This window comes from Lissotriton vulgaris, chromosome 1_1 (assembly GCF_964263255.1).
Source record: "Lissotriton vulgaris chromosome 1_1, aLisVul1.2, whole genome shotgun sequence".
Classification (NCBI taxonomy): domain Eukaryota; kingdom Metazoa; phylum Chordata; class Amphibia; order Caudata; family Salamandridae; genus Lissotriton; species Lissotriton vulgaris.
Window position 1 is genome coordinate 672,105,476 of NC_141685.1, and position 24,352 is coordinate 672,129,827.

Consider the following 24,352-nt stretch of genomic DNA (forward strand, 5'->3'; position numbering starts at 1 on the left):
ATTGTGAGATGGCAGACCAGTTCCATTATCTAGACATTGGGCGGGAAGCTGATTTCCTGAAACTTTCAGCAAGCTTCACAATAGTGCATTCTCTATATGCAACAAGAAAAATACACTGACAAGAGTCTTCACATAACTATGCGGATGCTGCTTCACGACTGCAGCAACGACGTGAGTGTTGTCTATTTGCATATCAGGAAAACGGAAGAATAAAGTTGCTTTCAATGTTTATTTATGTTTGCTTTACAAAGGAATCTCAATATTCAACTATGTTAAACCTAAAATATATAATTTATTTCAAACCTGAATACATGACCAGTTTTAAAATCAATTGTTATTGGTCTCTCTGAAGTATCAAATGGCTCAAGTTAATATTCAAATTAAGAAAAATATGTCTACCAACCTTGATATTCGAAAATGGAAGTAAAAGTTCTCAAATAGTTAAAGAAATGTTCCGACCACCCAAACTTATGTGGTGAATTGTCTTAAGTAGAGTTCGTAGTTCTGACTCATTGCGGGACACTGCAGTTCACAGTCTCAACATCAGGAGGTTAATCTTCCCAAAACTCCAGTTCAAACATGGACCTAATGAACTCCTCGTTATTCGAGGCGTACATAAAGGGATTAACCACAAACAGTAGGGTTTGTAGTTATGGCTCATTGTGGGAGACTGTGGGACTGACAGTCTCCACTCCAACAGCGGAATCCTTCCAAAACTCCTGTCGGACAACGGATCTAAAGGACATCCAAACCTCTCACTCTTGCAGGTCTACATAACAGGGTGGACCAGAAACAGCAGGGTTTGTAGTTATGGCTCAATGTGGGAGACTGTGCGACTAACAGTCTCCACGCCAACTGTGGAACCCTTCCAAAACTCAAGTCGGACAACAGATCTGAAGGACCTGCGGAACTCCTCGTTCTTCCAGGTGTACATAAAAGGGTTGACCACAAAGAGCAGGCAGAAGACCATCCAGCTGGCTGTCTGCAGTCCTTCAGCGATGGGTCTGGCCAATCCCCACAGGATGACCCACACATACGGCTCGGTGGACACAATGAAGGTGCAGCAGACGCAAAGGACATACACCCCCAGGCGCTTGTCTTTCCTGGGGCAAGAGTTGGGTAGATGGTGCATGGCCTGAACATTTAGCACGCTAACCCTCTTCACACTGACCTGCACCTTCCGGAAAATTTTGAAGTAGCAGTAGATCAAGACGGAGGTCTGACCGAGGATGGTCGCTGCTGACAGGACAGCGGTGTACGAACTGGACAAGTGGACCTCCTTACCCACAAGAACCAGGAGCCTCTGGCTGGGACACTTAGCAGGAGTGTGGAGTTTCTGCCCGAAGATCCAAGGCAGCAGGAAAACTATAGGAACTACCCAGGACATGGCTATCATCCACTCAGTGTTCCTCTTCTGATAGATCGTCTGGTAGACTGCAGGCAATTTTGTGATCAGTACATACCGGTTGAGGGCAATGAGCGAGTGGGAGAACAGAGAGACGGTCACCCAGAGGAAAAGAAGCCCCTCCATGAATATCCAGTAGAAGGCAGAGCTCACAGCCCAGGACCTGGAGATGAGGATCACCCTCTGCGGCATCCAGAAGGCGCATACCAAAAGGTCGGCCACACATCCATTGAAGATGAAGGCGTTGCTGGTGGTCTTCAACTTCTTGAAAGAGAAGATGAGGTAGATGACCAACAGGTTGCTCACGGTGCCCGCAACAGAGAACAGACCGTAGAGAAGGGACACAATGACTCTCGTTCCAGTGGAGTCCACACACAGTTTGGACGGCGACGAGGAGTTGGTCATGGTTGGGGTCCCACAATCCCGATACCCACCTCAGCTGCCAAAAGGGTAGTCCCATGCCGAAACCAAAACCATGGCCTTCCTGAGAAGACGCGCCTGCGATGATGAATGGATGGGAAACTTGGAGATAGCTGGCTTCTGACAGATGAAATGTTTACATCAGAGATGAGGGGACCGAATGACGGAGCCCCTAAGCAGTGCCACAGCGAACTACTCTGTTAAAATCACTCCAGTCTCCCTGGGGGAAGCCGCCGAGCTCTTATCTGCCTCATTACACTCAACATTTCAATCACTCCACGTCCCATGAATTATTCAGCCTATTTCAAACTTGGGGGAGGGGGGACTTTCATGTGGAAATAGTGCAATTAAAGTCAGTGCTTTCTTTTCTCTCAATCGGCGCAGCCCTGTTTCTATGACTGCCTTTTCCATTCAGCATGCATATTTCAGCCTTCGAATGCAGAGCTCCCAGTAACAACTCACTGCAAATTAGCTCACCTTGCAATGTGAAAAGGCCATTCTAGCCTGCTCGCTTTTATTTCAATAAGCTTTATTTGTATGCTTTTCCAGAAAGTTTCTCCTTTTTTCTAGACAAGACAATTTTATTCTGGAGAGGGTGGACAGAGTCTAGTGATTGCAGCAGACTCGTGTGAGTGCGCGTGTTACTTCTTTCTCTTTGGGACCAAGTAAAGCGTGGTTCGTCGTTTACTGCTGTCAAATGACCCCTGTCAATAGTGCGACTTCAACCAGCCCCGACTGTTTGCAGCCAGCGACGGCTCGTGGAGGGAGTTACGGTGGGGCAGGAGGGTGGGGAGGGGGAGGGGCAGGGTGGAGGTTGCTAAAAACCGGCATATGGATAATTGCAGGTAAGTAAACAATTTAATTAATAAAACGAATTTCGTAGTTCACCTTGCATCGCAAAATGCAATGCAGTGCGAGCTACGAAATTCGTTTTATTAATTAAATTGTTTACTTACCTGCAATTATCCATATGCCGGTTTTTAGCAACCTCCACCCTGCCCCTCCCCCTCCCCACCCTCCTGCCCCACCGTAACTCCCTCCACGAGCCGAAATTGCCGCTAACCACTCTAAGCCTTCTGGGAAATTGTAGGCGCATCCTTACGCTGGGTTACGTGACACTGCTACTCCCATCTTGCATCACGTGTTCTTTTTTTTGGGGGGGGGGGGGGGGGGGAGCGATGAATTTCACTCTTCGTATACCGACAACCAATATATTATTTTTCACGGTAGTTGCTCCTGAAAAGCAACCTATCTTTCTCTGAAGGCTCCGGAGCACATACTGGCAAACAGTTTGCATGATGCTGTGTTCATTGTGCTTGATTGGAAGAGTGCAGGTATGTTGTGTGGACTATATCGAAACACCTTTGGTGTCTGACTCATGTGGGAGCACTGTAGCAAAGTCTAATCCTAATGTGGCATACATGTAGTTGTGCTCAGGCTGAGACAAGAGTAAAGATTGTGAGGTAGAGTTGTTTACAATTGTTATTATTAATTAGCATACGACTTTTGTGTGTGGGTTTTAGAGTGTGGCTTTTAGAGTGTTAGGTTTCTAGTGTGGCTTATAGAGTGGCCAGTGTGGGAGATGTCGTAGTGTTGTGTGTGGTGAAGGGCAATGTTCTCCAGGGTCAGATTGGTAACGCGGGCACTCGGGCAATGCTCGAGGGGGCAGGGTCCAGTTCCAGCTGTGAGCTGCTTTTTTTTAGCAGTCTAGGGTGCCGATTTGGGTGGTTTCTGCTTTGTTCGGATACCACCAGAAGCCCAGTGGGTGCCTGAGTGGCCTTTCTGGAGGCAGATGGCACCCATTACCTCCCTTTTATCCAGGGCCGGACTGGGAACCAAAACCAGCCCTGCCAATACTCGGCTGGCCCCTCGGAGGTTGGAGGCGTGGCCGAGCTGTTTGCCAGGGCCGGTTAAGGCCGATTTTGTTACAGGGGCCGAAATTGCAGCTATGCTGCAAAAACGGCCCTGTAACGAAAACCGTCCCCCACCTTGGCGGCCCACCGGGTAAATGCCTGGTGCCGCTAAGGCCAGTCCGGCCCTGCTTTTATCAACATGGAGAGGTGTCACTCCCTTCCTCTCTCTGGGCCGGCCCATTAATATATGCATATTAAGTAGGGGAGGGGGCCGGAGCAGAAGTGGCCTCACTTGTTTTCAGGTGTTTCACCAGTGTAAACTAATCCGTGCATTTTTTTTTTTTACCACCCGCCCCCTTTTTATAACATAAAATTTCACCAAAGCAGTGTTTTGCGGAAAGACAATATGCAAATATGGGCCAATTTTTTTTAGCGTACGCGGGCCAATTTTTTATCATAATGCAACCTTGGTGTTCTCCTATTGTTTTGGGTTGAAATTGTAGCCAGGCTTAAGCTTGAAGGAAGTGGAATGAGAACTATACTTGCAAATATTTATAGCCACCATGTTTTTGTACAGGAGACATATTCTGTCCTAATGCTTTGGCCAATGTTTGAGGAGAGGATCAGTGGTATAACGAAACTAGAGAGGGGCCCCTTAAAGGTACATGGAGTGGCCACTCTAGACTCAAACAGGAGCTCCCACCCGAGCACTGTGTTGGAGTAGACTGTGTTACGCCACTGATGGGCATGCCATTTGCTAGGATAGGGTGCTCTTTAATGCCTTTCTGAGTTCCAGGTGAACGAACATACCTACATATATACATACATACATACATATATATATATATATATGACTGACAAATCCTTTCCACGAAAAAGATAAGAGGCCACAAGGGGGGTTCAGAGCAGAGCACCACTTTACTCCATCAAAACCCCAGCGGCGGCGGATGCATTTCGGCGTGTTAGCCTTCTTCGGCGCCCTACGCTGTTAAGAACACTGCCCAAATTAACTCCTCCTGTGTTAAATACTTGTAAGCACCTGAGTCTCCTCCCCCTCAAGCAATCAGCATACCAGCAGAAGTTCACGGTAGATGAAATGAACTTCGAGTCCCAGCAAGCACTGTGTTTGGCAAAGTCGGGTTGGTGGCGTGTGGGAGTGAGCAACGTCTTTGGACGGGCGCGAGCTGCAGGTGAGTCTGGTGAGTCAAGGGTCCGCTGAAACAAGGGTGTCAGCCCTGGGTCCCCTTGCGTACTGCAGTAGCCTGTTGCCCCAAGACAAACAATGAGTACATATCTTCACTTTTGCTTTCACTAACAACCTTTCTCCGGAAGACCAATTTAAACAACATTTTGTCCAGCTTGTAGTGTCAGTCCCATCTGCGTAGAGACTGCACGGTGTTCAAAGAGCAGGTCTTTGCCGTCACAAAAACAATGATATTTTCCGAACATTTTGCCTAAATTAAGCAATACGAGTCACATAGACATCTTGGGCCAGATGTACGACTATTCCGTTTTACCGGTGGCAAATTTTGTTTTTTTCGACTTGCAATTTGCAACTTGCAAAACTGAATGTACTAATGTGTCTCAGACACATTTAGGGATTACCAATGGGGTCGCAAATGACCTGTGTCATCAATAGTCATGAGACAGGTCGGAATTTGCAAACCATTGGGAATGGGCTACAAACACAGGGATTGTGGCCTGCTGGGGACAGCAGACTACCATGTCTGTGTTTGCTTTTTAAATACTGCAATCTATAATTCAAATGCAGCCGTTTCCCTTAAAGAAAAACGGGATGCATTTAAAAGAAAAAAAATGAAAAGTTTTCTTTTCTTTTTTAAGGGCAGACAGTGGTCCGTGGGAACACTACCTGCTCCTAAAAAATATTTTCTCTGCCAAACACAAGGGAGGAAGGGGCCCCAGCCCCTTACCATTTGCGACTGGCGTATCACCAATTTGAAATTGGTGGTAACGGTGATTGTTTGCAATTGCATTTTTTAGTCGCAAAACAATCGTACATTTCCCTGAGACTCGCTATTAGAAAGGGACACACATGGCTTTCCCCTTCCTAATAACATCTTGCAAGCCCTATTTTGCGACTTGCTAATAGGTTACCGACTCACAAAATAGGGTTGGTACATGCTACAACCCTTTTTAGCGATCGTAAGCGGACCGAGTTTCCGTTTGTAACAGCCAAAAATGGTCATGCATCTGGCCCCTTGGCTGGAAAGTAAGTTTGTTGCTTATTTTATTTTGTACTTATCACTTTCAATCTCATGAGATTACTGCTTTTGGCATGATGTGCATTAATGGCTGCAATCGTGACTGATTAATTGGTTTTTGGAGTTGAAGCGTACATTCAAAAAGCTGCTTACTGACGCAAGTTACTATATTTTCACCTGACAGATAACCACTAAAGGCTAACTGCCAAGTATAAACAGCTTTAATGCTGCATAATTCTCTGACGCCAGTGCTTTCAATTATGTAGTATTACATCCCACTCCAGGGGAGGAGGTGGGAAGAACAGAAAATGGTTCACTTTGTAAGTTGTGAATGTCCAAATGCATGTGAGTTTGTGGTTAGTCACTAACTCCTAACAGACCCTTTTGCACCTGCGTACGTTCAGAGATTTACTCCACGTAAAGGCTAAAGAAGCTTTTCCTCCAGAGTGTAAATGGGAATGGATAAGCCTCAAAGCTCTTGGGGGTGGTGATGAAGGGGTTTCTCTGTAGCGAAAATATATTACCCGCTAAGGATGGGGGTTAAAGGAGGGGGTTTAAAGAAATGTACGCATTTGGTAATTGGGCTGTCTTTTGACAGTGCACAATTGTACTATGTGCCCTTAAAATGCTCACACTAGGGGCCTTATTTATGAAGGCCTTGCGTCAGTTTTGCGGCACCGGTGCGTCACTTTTTGTGACGCACCAGTGGTGTAAAAAATGCGCCTCGTTGCGCCATATTTAAAAAGTGATGCATCTAGGTAGATGCGTCACTTTTTAAACCCCTGCTCCACATTATACCTGCGTCAGGTATAATGTATGCAGAGGGGGCGTTCCCTTGCAAAAAGCCTCGTAGAAGTGACGCAGTGAAATCTATGAGATTTCACTGCGTCACTTTTATGACGCTGTTGCGTCAAAATCTTGCACCTGCCTCACAGCAGGCGTAAGACTGACGCAAGCCTTTTCACATGGGGCTTTCCCCATGTGAAAGGACGCATTGCTGGAGTTGCGTCACTTTTGTGACACACTCCAGCAATGCGTCACTTTTGCGCTTACAGATACGTCAGAACTACTGACGTATCTGTAACTCCTTGTGACATGATGCGTCATACATTAAATATGACGCATCAGGAATGTCGTAAGGAGTGCGCAGTGAAAAGTGACGCATCGCTGTTTTCACGCAGCGATGCGTCACTTTTCATAAATGAGGCCCTAGGTATGCTCAGAAGTGGGTACTCTCATGCTTTTCTGAGTAGCTGTGCACACTACAAAACCCCAATAACATAACATAGGACTCAAGCTATACCTCACTGATGATAGGTCTCAAAACCGGTCTGGGTTTGCTTGTGTTCCCTCTGATGGGGAAGCGTCCCAGCAGTTCAGACTGGACTGTTACTATTGGAGCAGAACGAAGACTAATTTGCATAAGGTGGGTCCCGGTCTGCAAAGACGCAGTAGGTGAAAAATTGTCTGGAATGCAGCACGAGCGATCACCAGTAGCTGATATTAATTCAAGCGTTCCTCCAATCACCTTGCTTGTTTGCAGTAGACACTCTAAGCGTGACCGGTATGCCTAGATGTGGGTCCTGTGCACACTGTCATAGGACTCTAGGTATACCTCACTGACGAGACCCAAATAGGTCAAAACCTGACTGGTGTTGCTTGTGTGCCCATCTAGACAGGACCTATCCTGGCAGTCCGGATTGGACTGCTTCTATTGGAGCAGGACCAAGACTGATTTGCATAACGTGGGTCTCTGTCTAGAATGACCCAGTGAAAGGAAACACAGGTTTGGAATGTGGCTCTGTATGATCAGCCGTGGCTGAGATTTATTCAAGCATTCCTTCCACCACCTTGCTGTTTGTACTTTAAAATAGTCATCACTTACAACAGTAGTACGTGCTCATGGGCACTGTGCCTGGCACAGCTTTTCAGGTGTATTATAGATGTGTTATATGAATGAGAAAAATTGTAAATCTGGGAAATATCACTTCTACCTCTGTATATTCATGATTCCCTTTGTTGGGGGCCAGTGTATTTTAATCTCCTGAAGTGTTTTGCATTTAACTCCATGCAGACTTATTCAGCAGTAACCACATGAGCATTTTGATCAAAGCTCGTGCACGCTTTACTCATTGCTTTCATTTTGCAGCCCATTAATTCAAGGTTTTGATGTGTTCATACGGATTTTAAAAAGAATATACATTTATGGAGAGCTGCTGCCTTTTGGTAACTGCAATTCAAATGAATACGAATTTCACATCACCATGTCAGAATTAAGATCACACAGGGTGATGTGAACATCTGGTCACAGGGAAGCAGAGACAGTGAGGGGTACATTGTCTTTCCCAAGAATTTTCCTCCTGCAAAACTTTAGATAAACATTTTATGGACGTAAGTGCTGTATAAAATATACTAGTGATCTTTATAATAATACACCTTGGTAGTTAGCTCTAACGAGGCCCAATTTATAAAGCTATTTGTGTGAGTAAGTTTAACTTACAAGCGCAAATACATTTTTCTAGCAGTGTAAAATTACTTTTGTAATTCACAGAAATCAGATTTGTACTTATGAATGGATTTATGCACAGAGGTTTTAGTGTAAGCAAATTTCATCGTGTTTGAGAGGAGTGGGTGTTCCAGGGTGGGAATGCTCTGACATGTTGGAAACATCCAGAAACTTACAGATGTGGGCATTCAGAACCTTTTTTCGAAAACTATGTAGTAGGGTGAGTCCTACCTTGCCAGGTAGGTCTCGAACCTGTAACTTGGGGGGAGAGAGAATAACTACACAGCCACACTCATTACGGGGTCTGTGCCATCAGCCACGAGCGCTGATGTCACGTTTATTACATACTCCTTGGTCCGCGCCCGGCCCAGGGAGTTGAAAGTGATACATTGTAGGGTATGATCTGAGTGGCTCACTACATCCCTTCCCTCCAACATTTGTTCAAACTGTGTACTGGAAATTCTTTTTGCAACAAGACAGACTAACATAATAAACACTAGGTAAACTTTTTAAAGAACCATCTAAATCCGGGTTGCAAAACAACGGAAAGATACGACCATAAAAGGAAGGAGACATCAGAACCAGAAACGGAAAATGAAATTGATATAACACAAGTGGTTAATTTTATAAAAAAACAAAAAGATGGGGCACCCGGTCCAAATGGTATCCCATTGCCCTCTACAAGGAGGATCCAGGCATATGGGCTGGACACCTAACTAAAGTCTTTAATTAAGTAGTACGGAGAGGGGCGATGCCCGAATCATGGGAAGGCTCACTAATATCTCCTATCTTTAATAAGGGAAATTGGACCCGCCCTGAGAACTACCGTTTAATAACACTACAAGACACGGGCGCAAAACTGTTTGCAGGGATTTTGTTGTCAAGCCTATCGGACCGGGTAATGGAAAAAAAATTCTCGCGCCAAATCAAACAGGCTTTATTAAAGGCCTAGGAACAACAACAAACATCCTAGCCCTATCGATATTAATGGACAAAGCAATTGCAATAAAACAACCACTGTACCTTTGCTTTGTCGATTTTAAATCAGCTTTCGACTGTGTGAACAGAAATCTACTCTGGGAAAAGCTACGACTGCAAGGGATGCCACCACAACTATTACAGCTGATTCGTCTCATCCACCCACACACCTGGGTAAGAGTGTGGATGGGCGATGGGCGATGGGCGATCACTAACTAAGGAAATCGCTGTGTCAGGGGGCCTAAAGCAAGGCTGCGTACTTGCTCCATTACTATTTAATCTGTTCCTAGCGGACTTAACGGTGGTACTTAATGATATAAATTCTCATCCACCTAAGCTTGCTGACAAACACATATCAAACCTCTTATATGCGGACGATGTTGTCCTTTTAAGCAATACAAAAGTGGGATTACAACGCCTTATAGCGCGATTATCTGAGTTTGCAAAAGATAATGGGATGGTTATAAATGAATCAAAATCTAAAGTCATGGTGATTACAAAAAATTCAAGAAGGAAATATAAGTCTAAATGGTTTCTGGAAAAGTCACAATTAGATCAAGTAGAAACCTATAGATATTTGGGGGTTATATTCAATTACAACAGAATCTTTCTTTCACAGAAACTTGAAATCCATAGGAAATCAAATGCCTTGACAGCAGCCTTTAGAACTATCCAAAAATCTATTAGCAACCTTACTTTTCGCCCATTTTTAAAAATTATCTCTGCTAAACTGCTACCCTCATTAACCTACGGCCGCGAAGCCTTAGATGCAGCTATAATCAATGATGCTACCTCAAAAATGTTTAAAATCCTTTTCCATTTGCCCTTCAATGCCTCACAAGCACAAGTCAGACTGGAATTCGGTCTTAAATACCAGCTGTATGCTCGAAAGGGACATATAATTAAAGTCTGGTACAGAATAAACAAGCATTTGCAATGCAATAGGTCTCGCATCTGGAAAGTTTGAGCTATTGGTATTGTAAATGACTAATATTTTATTTATGTGTTGGTTTTGAAAATAGCGAAATTAATAGCTTTGTCATTCACAATGCCAATAGTTTTAACTTTCGCAAATGTGACACCTATAGCATTTGTAATGCAATATTTGTTGTATTTACGTGACTTAAATGTATTGAGACTACAAATAACAATGTCTTCATTTTTTTAATAATACTTAAATAAAAGTTATTATGATTTATAATGGCAATAGGTTAAACTTTTGTAAATAACTTTTGTGAAGATTATGTTCAGTGTATTTTATTGTGATGAAAATCCAAGAACAGAAGTGAAATATTAACATCTTTTTGTGACATTTGTAATAAAGCTTGAAACATTGAGAGAACATATTTGAACTAGTTGTTGTTGAATGGTTGCACAGATTGATGTTGTGGTGGCGACGAGTGATGCTGTGGCATTCAGTGATGCTGTGGTAGCGCATAGTGATGTTGTGGTGCCCTGGAGTGATTCTGTGGTGGTGCTGAGTGATTCTGTGGTGGTGCTGAGTGATTCTGTGGTGGTGCTGAGTGATTCTGTGGAGGTGCTGAGTGGTTCTGTGGTGGTGCTGAGTGGTTCTGTGGTGGTGCTGAGTGGTTCTGTGGTGGTGCTGAGTGGTTCTGTGGTGGTGCTGAGTGGTTCTGTGGTGGTGCTGAGTGATTCTGTGGTGGTGCTGAGTGATTCTGTAGTGGTGCTGAGTGGTTCTGTGGTGGTGCTGAGTGGTTCTGTGGTGGTGCTGAGTGGTTCTGTGGTGGTGCTGAGTGATGCTGTGGTGATGTGATAGAGTGAGGGCGATAGATAGAGGGAGGGCGATGGATAGATAGAAGGAGGGCGATGGATAGATAGAAGGAGGGCGATGGATAGATAGAAGGAGGGCAATGGATAGATAGAGGGAGGGCAATGGATAGATAGAGGGAGGGCGATGGATAGATAGAGGGAGGGCGATGGATAGATAGAGGGAGGGCGATGGATAGATAGAGGGCGGGCGATGGATAGAGGGCGTAGGGTACTGCCCTTAGAGTACCTTATTCGTGCTACAAGCAGCACACAGCATTGATGACACATGAGCTGTCCTGCAAAAAGTGTACATTTGTGGTCCCTGAGGATCAGTTTTTGCCCCTTTGCTCTAAGACAGCAAAAGTGAGAAAGAATGAGAAATAAATAGAGATAGAGAATGTGAGAGAAAAATTAGAAGAGGAGAGAAAGAGACAGAGAGGGAAGGATGACAGAGTGCAGAAAAACATGTAAGAGAGAAAGAAAGAAAAATAAGGCAGAGAAAGATAGGATATGAAAATAGAAGAAATAAATGAGGATAAATAGATATAGAAAGGATCAAAAGAAAGGCGGTGAAGGAAAAAGATACATTAGAAGAAAATTAAAGGAAGAAAAAACGAAACAGTGAAATGAATGAATGAAAGGAGAAGAAAAAAGAATGACAGAGAACGGCATAAAGAGACAAATCAGGAAATCAGAATTGGGAGAGGAAAGAAGGCAAGAGAAAAAAGACAACAGTAAGTGAAAATGCACCTGCACTTTGGGAACAACATGTGATATCCTTCATGTACTGCTGGATTGTCAGAAGGTCCTAGAGATACAAATAGAGTTTTTATGTCCAATTTTTAAAAAGCACTATATCAAAAACAGGGCTCAAGCAGTAAACCTTCTAACAGAAATGAATAACTTAGACATAGTTTGTGCCATGGGGAAGTTTATTCAAAAAGTCAAAGAATTTCTGAAATGCAATTAGAACTGATTTGCCAATTCTATAGTTCTATATGGCCTATGTGACATGAAATGTCGAAGGGAATGCTGAGTGTATTATATGAAGTTTCAGGGGTCTTCAACCTCTACTGCAATAAGAGCTACTTATGCTCAATAAAAGTCGCCCGAGCTAATAACAAATATTGTTGTTGAATTAATAACCACATAAGACAAGAAAACCTTAGTGGGCACCTTTTGCAAGATTACCAGTAGCAAGGACCTTAGTGCATCAGACATACTTTCAAAAAAATACCTCATCATGGGTAACAGTCGTAGCTGCAATGCCAAAATTATGAATATAATAGTTTTAGCAATATTTCTTCCCAATGAAACATAATCTATCCTTGAAATTTCAGCACTGAATATTTTTAGGAAGTTCAAGAATTTTCTACGAATATCAGAGTAGGAATTCTGAAATCGCACACATTTTCAAAGGGTGCACACATATTAGTTAAGCCAAGCAACAGCTTCTCATTTAATAGGCTGGGCTGCACGAACAGGAACTACTTACTGGTAGCGGGAGAGCTCACAAGCTACTGGTTGGAGAAGGCTGGTCTACACTAAAGTAACAAAGTAAAGGAGGCATCACAAGGGTAACTTCTCTATTCATAAACCCTGGCAAACTCCTGTTCCTAGACTCTGGGTGGATTCTGCGACGGTTCTAGGTATTGCGCCAGAGTCCTGCCTATCAAGGCACAGGATACTGCATTGCAAAATATAGCACTGTGTTACAGCACCGTGCACTGTATTGTAGTATCGTTAGTTCACTGGAGGATAGTCCTGCCTATTACAGGGCAAAGCAGTACACTGCAGCAAATTACTACTGACTGCAGCACAATATGTTCCAGAGCTGCCTATGTAGTGCTTCTCAATATAAAGCAGAGTAATTCAGTATAATGGGGCACTGTTGTACATAAGGCAGCACAGTGTACTGTTTTACAATACGGTCCTCTATATTGTAGACGATTCTCCATTCCACTGCCGTCCTGAGTACTGAAACACAGCAGAACACAGAACCGGTTTGTCGCAGCTCAATACTAGATACAGCACATTGCAGTGCAGCAGCGCATTTTAGTCCTACGTACTGCAGACCTGCATAATGTACTGAATCACAGTATCATACAAAAAAACAGCATATTCATGTGTTATACTGTACTGCAGAGCTGTATGATGTTTTGCAGCAACTGCATCGCAACATATGGATGCTTGCATGCTATGAGTGCAGTCCTGCACACTGCACAACAGCATAGCGTATTGCATCAAAACAAGTGGCAATTAATACTATACACACACTCCAGCATAGTACGGTTTGGCAATACAGCAGATTGTACTGCAAGACCGTCTTATGCACTGTGGTGCGGTGTGCAGCAGTACAACCCTGCGTCTCATAGCACAGTGCAGTGTATTGTATTGTATTGCGTTGAGATTCTGCATAGTACAGTGCATTAGGTTACGGTGCAGTCTCCCTTGCTGCTGCAGTCTAGCGCATTTAAGCATTGGGCCCTACAACAGTTTATATGTATTGCATACCTTTCTATGTACAAACACTGTATTGAATTACAACATACTGGACTGTAACATAGCATATTGTGACGCATCATTTTAAATTGTGGTAAACTTTATTGCAACACAGTGTGATGTACTGTAGCACAAGCCTAGAAACTACACACAGCACAGCTATTTCTTGTGGAACACAATACAGTACCACAGTCCAGTGTGGCAGGGTACCTACCGTATGGCAGTGAAGCACACCGTATTGCAGTCCAGTGTTACTTCCGGTCACACTGCCTTGTTGTGCTGTATTCCCTTTTGCAGGCCTCCATACCTCTGGCGAGGCCGCAGCGGTGGTATGCAACTCCACAGGAATGCCTTGGATGGGAATTTTTTTCTGCAAATACCGTCGGTGTGGGCGACGAGAAGGGTCTAAAGATAGCTTATTATTACTGCGTTATTCTGAGCAAGGGGAGCATTTGGTTCCAGAACACGAGGCCGGCATTTTCCTCACTGAGGGATGCAACAGGGCAGGGGTTTTGGCCCTAGGCACAAGTCTCCTCACCCTTGGCCTTTCTGTCCGGTCTGGACACCCTGCGTATGGGGGGTAATTGGGCTACGCTACGGCATGGTGGTGGTGGGGAGGGGAAGGGTATTCCCAGTGCAGTTTTCTTTTAATCAAGCAATAAGGCCAGTTTACAGCCCGCAGAGCCCGGTCACCTGTGCCACGGTGGAGTGTGACCAGGCGGGAGAACGCTGGAAATGGGATTTCTGAAGTCAGGCTTCTTGTGGCGCAGTTAAAAAGACAACAATTTACGCCTAGAACTGGGAAATGGGCGGACGGGGAATTCCAGGGCCCTTCTCTCTTGCAACAGTCCTAAAATAAATGCTCGTAAGAACAGAGGCGGGGCATGGCGGACTCCTGGGCATTTCAGCTGAGTGTCATACCGATCAGGGCACAAGTTCTAAAACAAGTGGTGCCTGTAAATACTTAGACTCATCATTATAACGTGCTTGAGCCCATTTGCCCATTATTTGTTAAACATACCTCTTCTGTCGTGTGAATATTAACTTGCCGATGTAACCGCCGACTCAAAAGAACTGACGTGCCGTATTGAGTAAGCGCGGAAGGATACCATACTAAAATTTAAAGAGTTTGCGAACGCTGCTAATGTGCTCCTGATTGAAGGCTTGTGGGTAATGTAGTGTATGTGCCGCCAATGAGAGCAAAAGGATTTACAAGAACCCAATGTGTCCTTCACTGAAACACTGTGTTTTACCCATACTATATGTTCTAGGATCATGCAAGCAGATGTACATATGTACTAACACGAGTGGACAAGAAGAAAAAGTTCTGTGCGCCATGATTAAGCACAGGCTCGGCACCACGCTCCAGGCCGGACCTCCCGCGAGCCCAGCTCAGTGCCAGGAAATTAAACCACACATACGTCCCTCGAAATGTTCCATAACCTGGTTCTTTATCAAAAGCGGGAACATGCACCGGCTTCCTGTAAGAACAAGGTTTACAATCCCGGGCGGAAGTCAGGCAGGCCGGGGGCGGGACGTGAAGACGCACCAGAAGCCCGGGCAGGCTCCCGCGAGGTGAGAGCCTCGCACGCACAGAAGGATGACACCGCCGCCGCCTGCAAGGAGCCCTCGCCTGGAGACGAGTACCGGTGAGTGGGGGCCTTTGCTGAGCTGCGAGGGCGGGAGGCATGTGTGTGTGCGTGGGGCGGCGGGGGGCTCTGTATGTGTGTGTGCGTGCGTGTGTGTATGTGTCTTGGAGTCTGTGTGTATGCGTGCATGTGTGTATGTATGCGTGTGTGATGACTGCGGGGGGGAGGGAGAGAGTGTGTGCGAGCGAGTGTCTGTGTGTGTGTATGCGCATGCATGTGTGTATGTGTGGGGATGTGCACGGCGCGGGAATTCTTGTGAATGTGGACGGAGCCGACGTGCGCGTGCACGAGGTCAAATCCACAAGTTAAAGCGCATGGCACCCTCTTGTCCTCCTAATCCCCCCGAAGTCAATCACTATAGTTGTCGAGCTGGACTGGAGCATCCTACGGATGCTTACTCCAGCTCGACCTAAAAACGACCAAGACAACTTAATGTCACAGTTAATCTGGAGGGAAATTCACGGCAACAGCAAATCACCAGCTTAAAAAAATACTTGGAAGAGGCCTTAGAAGAATTTAAGGTTAGCCCGGTTTTGGACTCCTCTATTACTCAGGAATCACTTAAGAAAATTGTTAATAAAACAATAGATAATTTATCATTGCTAAACGACAAGGCCACTTTTGCATAAAGGAAGCATGCATGGCCCATAATAAATGGTTTTACAAAAAAGATGGCTCAGCAATACCTGGTCACGCCATGGTCGTTGAAAAATAAACAAATCTTTATCAAAGCACGTTTTGGTGTACTGCCGGGTCTATGCCATCTACCCCCTTGGAAAAAGCATGCAAAGGATACTGTACGTAGGCTGTGCAAATCTGGAGAGGAGAACATTATTCATCTCAGGTGTCTCTGTTCTGAACTGAGAAATGAAAGAGTAACTGTATTAAAGAGTCTATTTAATGAAAGATGGGTGAGAACTTGCAGACAGGCACTGATCCTATGTCTTGGCCCAGACGATTTACCTTTGAATTCCGCTCTGGCAAAATTTTTAACAAAAGTGTGGAAAAACTAGAACTCCAGGAAACATAAAATTAATAATTACTTTATATTCTGCCCTTTCAAAATGTTATTGATTGCTTTATCCTTATCTTATTGTAAAGGATTTTATCAAAAATACTCATTCATTCTTATTGCTACTGTTGTATTCCGTGTCACTTTTTGTAATGACAATTTTGTTTATCCTAATAAAATTTTACTTGAACTTAAAAATACTCATTCATATAAGATGTATTGCATTTTAAAAGAACTGTTGCTATTTAAACTGTATATAATGGATTATTGCATGAATTTGTTTTATTGTAAGATTTTAATTAATCAAACAATAAAGGATAAACTTTTTCTTCTGGTGCTATAGAGTCTCTGCATGTTCAACATAGTCCTCTGTCCATTAACACGGAAAATCTTTCAGCTTCTGACTCAGCCTTGGATTGTCTCTCAGTTGGTACGGGTGTCCTCGCTGGGGTATCCTCACCACTAGCCTTTTTGGAGACTCCAGTCTCTGTCTTTCTTGTCTTCACTCTCCTTTTCCTTCCTCTGTGTGTTCGTCTTCTGATGTTGTTCCACTCTCTGCTGTGACATCGGGGTTGCTCTGGAAACTCCTCTGTTCCCCCTCCTCATTGGCCTCTTGTGTTGTAGACACTACCCTCTTAATCCGGGACACGTTTCTCGCTATTCTCCTTACCCCTCTTCTTGCCATTACCATTGTTCCTTGCACATCGACTACCTCCCATGGTTCCTTTTCTGTGTTCTGAATTTCCATCCTGGGTGTCTATCTTTCACCACCACTCGGTCTCCTCTGCAGATTGCTACCTATCTGGCTTTTCTTCTTTTGCTGGCCTGCTCATTGTTGTTTTGCCTCTTAGACTGTGCCACCACACTGTTCATTACTCCAGGCACCCATTGTTCACTCACTGGCACAACATCTCGGATGGCTTTTTTCAATATGAGGTCGCTGGGTGAGCATCCAGTTGTGCTATGTGGTGTTTGCCGGTAAGCCGCAGACACCCCTCTCGGTCCTCTCGTTGATCAACACCAATTCTAAGCACCTTATTGATTGTTCTCATGAACCTCTCTACTTCACCATTGGATTGAGGCCATTGAGGAGTTACTTTCCGATTGTGGATGTTATACTGTTCCAGATATTCTTTGAACTCCTGGCCTTGAAAAGGGGGCCCATTGTCAGTATTTATCTCTTTGGGCATACCAAGCAGGGCAAATATTTTTTCCATCACTGGCTTGATGATTTCAAATGCTGTAGACCTTACCAGTTCAACCACGGGGACCGTGGAATAGCTGTCCGCCACGTCCACTGCGGATCTCCCATCCGCAAAACTCCCTAATTCCATGCTGATAGCTGCCCATGGCTTAGTGCTTGGTGGTTCGGGGATCACTGGAGGAACCGGTGCATTTCCTCCTGTTATTAGACATGCAAGGCAACTGCTCACTTTCTCCTCGACCATGCGATCCACTCCGGGAAACCACACCTTTGATCGTATGCAAGCTTTGGTTTTCTCGATTCCTTGATGCCTTTGGTGCGCTAGTTCCACCGTCCTTTCACACAATCTGGCTGGCATTACTATTTTTGTGCCTCGGAGAACAATCCTCCGCTACTTTCACTAAGTTCTTCTCGACACCTTCACACCCATTCTTGCTCCTCTTTCGTCCTCCGTCATCCCGCCAGCTCCCTCCAAGAAATTCTTCCATTGATGACTGAGCAGTGTCTCTTTGACTGACGCCAGGCATGCATCTTCTCCAGTTTGCCACCACTATTTCCTCTAGTGAGAGTGCTTGCGGACAGGCAGCATTGGTTATCTGTTTGATAAATTATTCAGCTCCCTCATCTACCTCTTTGTGGAAGATCGGATTTATCGCATAGGGATGTTGAGACAGGTAGTCAGCAGGATTGTTCACTTCCAGCATATACACCACCTCGAAGTCCACTTCTTACTGTCCCTCTGAACAACCGCTTCTGGTCCATAACCACTTTGAATTTGTGTTAACACAAATAGATGTCGAAGTGATGACATGCACATCGGATTGCCAACGCCTCTCTTTCAATCTGTGCGTACCTGGTCTCTACTGCTGTTAGTGCTCGACTACCATATGCGATGGGCACCCACTCTTCATTGCCGTCCTGCTGAAGGAGGAATGCACTCAAACTTACCGGGCTGGCATCCACTACAAGTTCTGTCATGTTTCCTGGTTTGAAGTATGCTATAGTTGCTTCCTTTAAAAGGGCTCCTTTGACTTCTAGGAATGCTTTCGCATATTCACTGGTCCAGTGTCATTTTACATCTTTCTTGGTGAGCGCTTTCAGCGGCTCAGATATAGTGGCCAGGTGTGGAATGAATTGGCCGCAGTAGTTCGCCACCCTAGGAAGCTTCGCATTTCTGTTTGGTTTTGAGGTGTAGTCGCAGCTCGAATAGCTTCTACCTTTGCCGGATCTAATTGTAGTCCATGAGTCAAAAATTGTTATCCAAAGAACTTAACCTCGTTGGTGTAGAATGCACATTTCTCCCTGTTCAACATCAGTCCTTGGTCTACCCGCCTTTGCAAAGTTGCTCTTAGACATTCATGGTGCTTCTCCAAGGATTTTGAGAATATCAACACATTATTACTGACGTTTATCACTCCCACTAACCCAGGCAGGGCTTCACGAATAGCTTCCTGAAATATCTCGGCTGCTGATGACACCCCGAAACTGAGTCGCTTGAACCTTCTCAAACCAACGTGTGTGGAGAACATGGTAATAAAGCGACTGACTTCATCCAGAAACAGTTGGAGATAACCTGAGTTCAGATCGACTTTTAAGAACCATTGGGCTCTGTTGGTGTCCGCCACTATTTCATCTATTGTAGGGGTTATATGCCTCTCTCTCTTAATTGCTTTATTTGGCAAGCGCATGTCTACGCATAGACGACTGGCACCAGGTTGATTGGGCTTTGGTTGGATTACAAGTGGTGACACCCATGGGGTGGGTCCTGACACCTTCTCAATCACCCCTGCCTTCTCCAGCCTCTCCAACTCAGCTTCAACCAGCGGTCGCAGATGGAACAGCACTCTTCTGTGACCCAGAGCCACTGTTTGTAGTGTCTCATCGATGTGAAGTTTGACTTTTACTCCTTTCAGTCATCCAAGCCCCCTGAAAAGACTAGTAAACTCTGAGATGATGTCATCGCCATGCAATTGGTGTATCTGTCGTGCGAACATCACCAACCCCAGGTCTTATGTCGAGTAGCAACCCAGCAGTGTCCCCGCACTGTCCTTGGTCATGTGAAACTTTGATGTTACCGATACCTCTCCATGGGTCACCTTAACTTCAATCATGCCCTGTAATTGTATGGGTGTGTCTCCCCATACGTGAAAATTCTCACTCTCATGCTAAGGAGAGGCGGCTTGGGTATGATTCATTTGTATTGTTCAACGTCTAGGATGTTTACTGATGCTCCCGTGTCGATGAGTGCAGTGACTTTGTTTTCCCTATGCATATCTTGACACATTGGCAGTGGTCTCTTCTTTGTATTTGTTCTTCCCGTGAACGATATGATGAACACATCGTCATCTTCATCGTCTTCCGTAATGTTCATCCTCGGGCACCTGCTTTCCACTTCGTCTGTCCCCTCCGCCGTTTGTACCCTGTGTTTATTGGGTCCAAAGTTCTTTTGTTTGCTTCCTGGGGTGGATGGTCTTGTCGCACTCATGCATACCTTCATGAAGTGTCCGATCTTGCCACATCACAAACATAGTTTGCTTTGTCCAGGGCATCCCCACGGAGGATGACTGTTCAGTCCGCAGTTGCCACATCCTCGGCCTCCCGGGCGGTTACTTGCACCTCCTCTTCCCTGGCCAGCCCCTTTCTGAACAGCCTTGACCCTCTCCTCCTTGATCATGCCGGTATTCGTTAGCGGGTGTCCCATTGATCTTCGCACCAGCGCAGACTCCATTTCTCCTGCTCATGCATCTGCTAGTTCATGAGATTTCCCCAATACTAATATATCATTCAGCGATATCACTGGCTGGAGTAGAATACGTTTCCGTAAATCCAACGACTCGCATCCCTGGATCCTTAACGCCCCTATTTCCAGCTGCTTTTCGATTCCTGTGCAGGAACTAGCCTGCGCAAAGAACATGTCCACAGATTCTTCTTCCTTTTGCTTCTCTTGTCACAATTTGAAGTGTTCAAAATCTGGATTGACCTGAGGGTCGAAGTAGAAGTCTAGGGCCCTTACTGCTTTGTCGTAGTCCTTTCTATCACAAGTGTCTGGTAGATCTTGAAACAGTTCGTACAATTCGTCACCACCCATGTGTAACATGGTGGACCGTTTGACTGCGCCATCTGTTTTGTGCACTGCGATTAAATCGTTTTCTAATTGCCCAATCCATTTGCGCCACCTTGGCGCTGCTGTGGCTGGGTAAGGCAATTGACTGAATGGTGGTAGTTAATTCAGTGTTGTCTGGGAGCTCTGTTCTCCAGCCCCATGTGCACCACAATCTGCCTGCACCGACATTGCTCTAGATTTTGTTGAACTCTTCCCTGCGTCCGCTGTCCCCTCTTCCTGAGCAGTGATCTCCTAGACCTCAGCCTGTTCCTTGGCGTCTCCCCTGCAAGCATTCAACACACTCTCCTACCTCGGTGTCTCTTCCCACATGGGCTCATCCTGCTTCATGTGCTTCTCCCTCCTTGGCTGATGTAATTTTTCTATGTGGGGTCTCGCCTTGCCTTCCACGTTTCCTCTTCTTTTCTATTCCTTGTTATAGTGTATTTTTTAAAAAAAATGTTTTAATGGCGATTCCACCACTCCTGTTGAGTGTTCTTAGTGGCCATGTGTGTGCCCTGCAGGGTCGCACTATTCTGCTGCTAGCCTCTCCCTCGCCGCACAGCCACGCGGTCACAGGGTGCGTCTCCTACGCTTCCTTCATCACTGCAGAGCTTGGATTCACTCTTCAAGGTGAGGTGCGACACCCGCACGGTGCATAAGCATGCACTCACCAACTGAGCCTGCTTCAACGGGAGTCCTCGCCCCCGGCAGCTGCTCCTCCGGTTACAACACTGCACCCCCCCAGCAAACATCACTGGCACGATGGTCGCTACCTCGCCTGTCCGCTGCCTGCCACCTCAACTTCTCCGCTCAGAGCCCGTCGCAGCAAAGGGGTCACTGTTCTGGATACCACACCGCAAGCTAACGGCAATCTTGACTTGCCGACATGCTGTCTTTCCTTCTGCCTCGTCGCCAGTGTTGCGGGGGGTACTGCCTTGCCAGGCAGGTCTCAGGCCTGTTACTTGGGTGGAGAGAATAACTTCACTGCCACACTCAATATGGGATATGTGCCGTCAGCCACGAATGCTGACGTCACGTTTATTATATACTCCCTGGTGTACACCCTGCCCAGCGACTTGAAAGTGATGCATTGTAGGGTATGAGCCGGGTGGCTCACTACACACTTCACACCCTGGATTCTACAATCCTTGTCAAGCGCAGAACTAAATCCCTTTCCAGGGAGTGAGGAAGGAACACACCCCAAACTTGAGGTGCAGGATGTATGGCTTTTTGTACAATGAAAATGCTGGCTACATGTAGGGAAAAAATGCAAATGAGTTTATCGCAGGAGGAAAAGGCATTCACCAAAAACTCTTTCAGGCGTACTCCTGAAGCTTGCGACTAGCGCTCTTTCCAGGCATAGTTTTTGGAAAATATTTAAATTCATATGTCATAAATTTGCACCCATGTGACAAAGTCAACTTGTGCGCACAGATTTACAACTTTCTTGGTCTCTAGCCTCCAGTTTAATCTTCGTGGCACAATGCATTGCTATGCCTCATCTTGCAGGGGAGAACGCTCATGCAAGGCGATGATCTTCAAAACATGGAGGTATTATGCATCATGCCCCCTAGAAAGGAGACCCATAACATTAAATGTATCTCGTTATCGGGCAACATAAGAGCAGGCAGGTAGCTAGGTAGCCACCAGTAGGAAGGTGCATGAGTCACCATTTCCTCTTCTAATATTGACCCTGTGCTTGACCATGCTGGCAAGCCCTAGTCATTCATAAGCATACCTGTATTGCAATACACAGCTTATAAAGCACTTTCAGAATAAATTGTTCCAAGCCAATTTTAACCCACCACTACACATCTACACTATTTTGGCCCCACACCCGCACTTCACCATACGGCTGTTGGATAAAAGATCGCTGATAAAGTGCCCCTTTTTAGGGAGCCCGTTGGACATTGCACCGCCGGTCTAACGAGGAGTAGCCCATATGATAATGCATGACACCTGAAAGGGTGTGTGAGGGCATTACAATCCAACAAATGGATTTCCAATGGTAGTCCCCAAGTGGGCGTCGCTGGACCCAACCTTCAGTTGACTCTCTGACTCTGCCACTAGAGGAACAGTATAATACCACTTCTTTGATACTGCTACGGGGCTCCTGTTTATGCTGGACCTCCCACTCCCCTGCGAGTGGAAAAAGCCACCCCATCCCTCCTCTTTGTTTACAACTCATAACATTCTCCCTTACCCCACTTTGGAGGATTATATACATCACGGGGATATCGGGAGATAGGGTAGCCCTTTAGTCAAACACTGAGCGTGTTCAATTTGCCAACCGCGCTTGCTAAACAAATCGATCACTGCACAAGCAGGGAAATTATTTTTCCTTTTTGTTTTCCTTATTGATCTCCGACGATCATGCTTGGCTAATGGAACACGCTCAGTGTTTGACTAAAGAGCTACCCTATCTCCCTATGTCCCCCGTGATGTATATACCCCCCCAAAGTGGGGTAAGGGAGAATGTTATGAGTGACATGAGGGTGTGAGTAGGACACTTGGGTGAACAAATACAGTACTGTGTAGTTTGAAGAGAGTGACACTGGAATGGTTGTTTGTTACTCCACATGCACAAAAGCTTCAAAAGTATTGATATGCAATATATATTGCCACAACACTATATATACCACTGAGCCAATTGTGGCATTGATATATAGTACGTGAGTGGCATACCAAGTTGGTGTGAACAGTGGTGGTGTTCATACACCCTATCTGGTTGAGAAGCATGGGTGTATTTGCTTGCACATCACAAATGGGAAGAGTTGATTTCATGACAATAATGATGTACTATGATTTTTTTCTCTGTCTTTCATTTTCATTTCAGATAGAGTAAATGAATTTTAGAAGCAACATTTCATTTGTTTCTAGCTTTTAAAAGGAGCAGACACCTGCCCTTTTGATGAACCAGGGAGGAACCCCCATTCCCCTTATTTCTGTCCTGAAGAAAGTCCTGGATGATTAAAGCCATTAGTGGACTGAAACATGTTGGCACTAGGGTCTTAGGACCATAATATTCCTGAGGATCCCCCATTAGTTTAAAATGTTAATCTTCCTGACAGTTCCATGAACAAAGTGAAACTGGGATCTGTCTGAGGATTTTTAATCTTTAAATACCCCCCTGGCCATATCTTTCCAAGAGCGCCCTGGAATACAGTCAAGCCCACCCTGACTTTTAGGGATCAGGGTGACATGATGATGAAGCATGACACTACTAGAATTTATGAGGGAAATTAAAACATAAGGAATGATTTCCTTCCCCACCATCTAGTGGGCACAACTAAATAGCTTAATATCCATCTTCCCTTAATCAACCAAACAAGTTTAATTTAGGCACGCAAACAGAGTTTGCAAACTTGTGGGGTACTTTATGTGGAATAGAATAACGCGGGAGGGTGTACTCACATTAGAAAGCGCCTCTCGGTCCTTATGGCATAGGAGAAGTTTTTCCATATGCTACAATTTTCTTGTGGTACTATACCTTCTCATGCCTAGAGGGAATGTTCCCCACTTCTTCCCCCTGCTGCTGGCATTGTCAGTCAGAAACCAGCAATTTCATTCACATTTGGTGGTCATGCCCACTATAACCCTAAACTGGTAGGAAGTCCTATGCCACACTAAGGGTACCATAGGCTTTTCCTCTTCCAAACTCATACACCACTGTCATTCTGGGCATCTGGCTCTCAACACTTACTACCATGAACCATGCTGATTGGCAC

The 24,352-nt window shown here is 45.2% G+C and overlaps 1 protein-coding gene across 1 annotated transcript; it reads right to left on the minus strand.

Moving 5' to 3' along the window:
- Positions 1–808: 808 nt before the first annotated feature.
- Positions 809–1,810, minus strand: GPR88 (G protein-coupled receptor 88). Its single transcript, XM_086925789.1, has one exon. It carries the CDS (start codon positions 1,808–1,810, stop codon positions 809–811), a length of 1,002 nt encoding a protein of 333 aa, XP_086781915.1.
- Between the last annotated feature and the right edge of the window lie 22,542 nt (positions 1,811–24,352).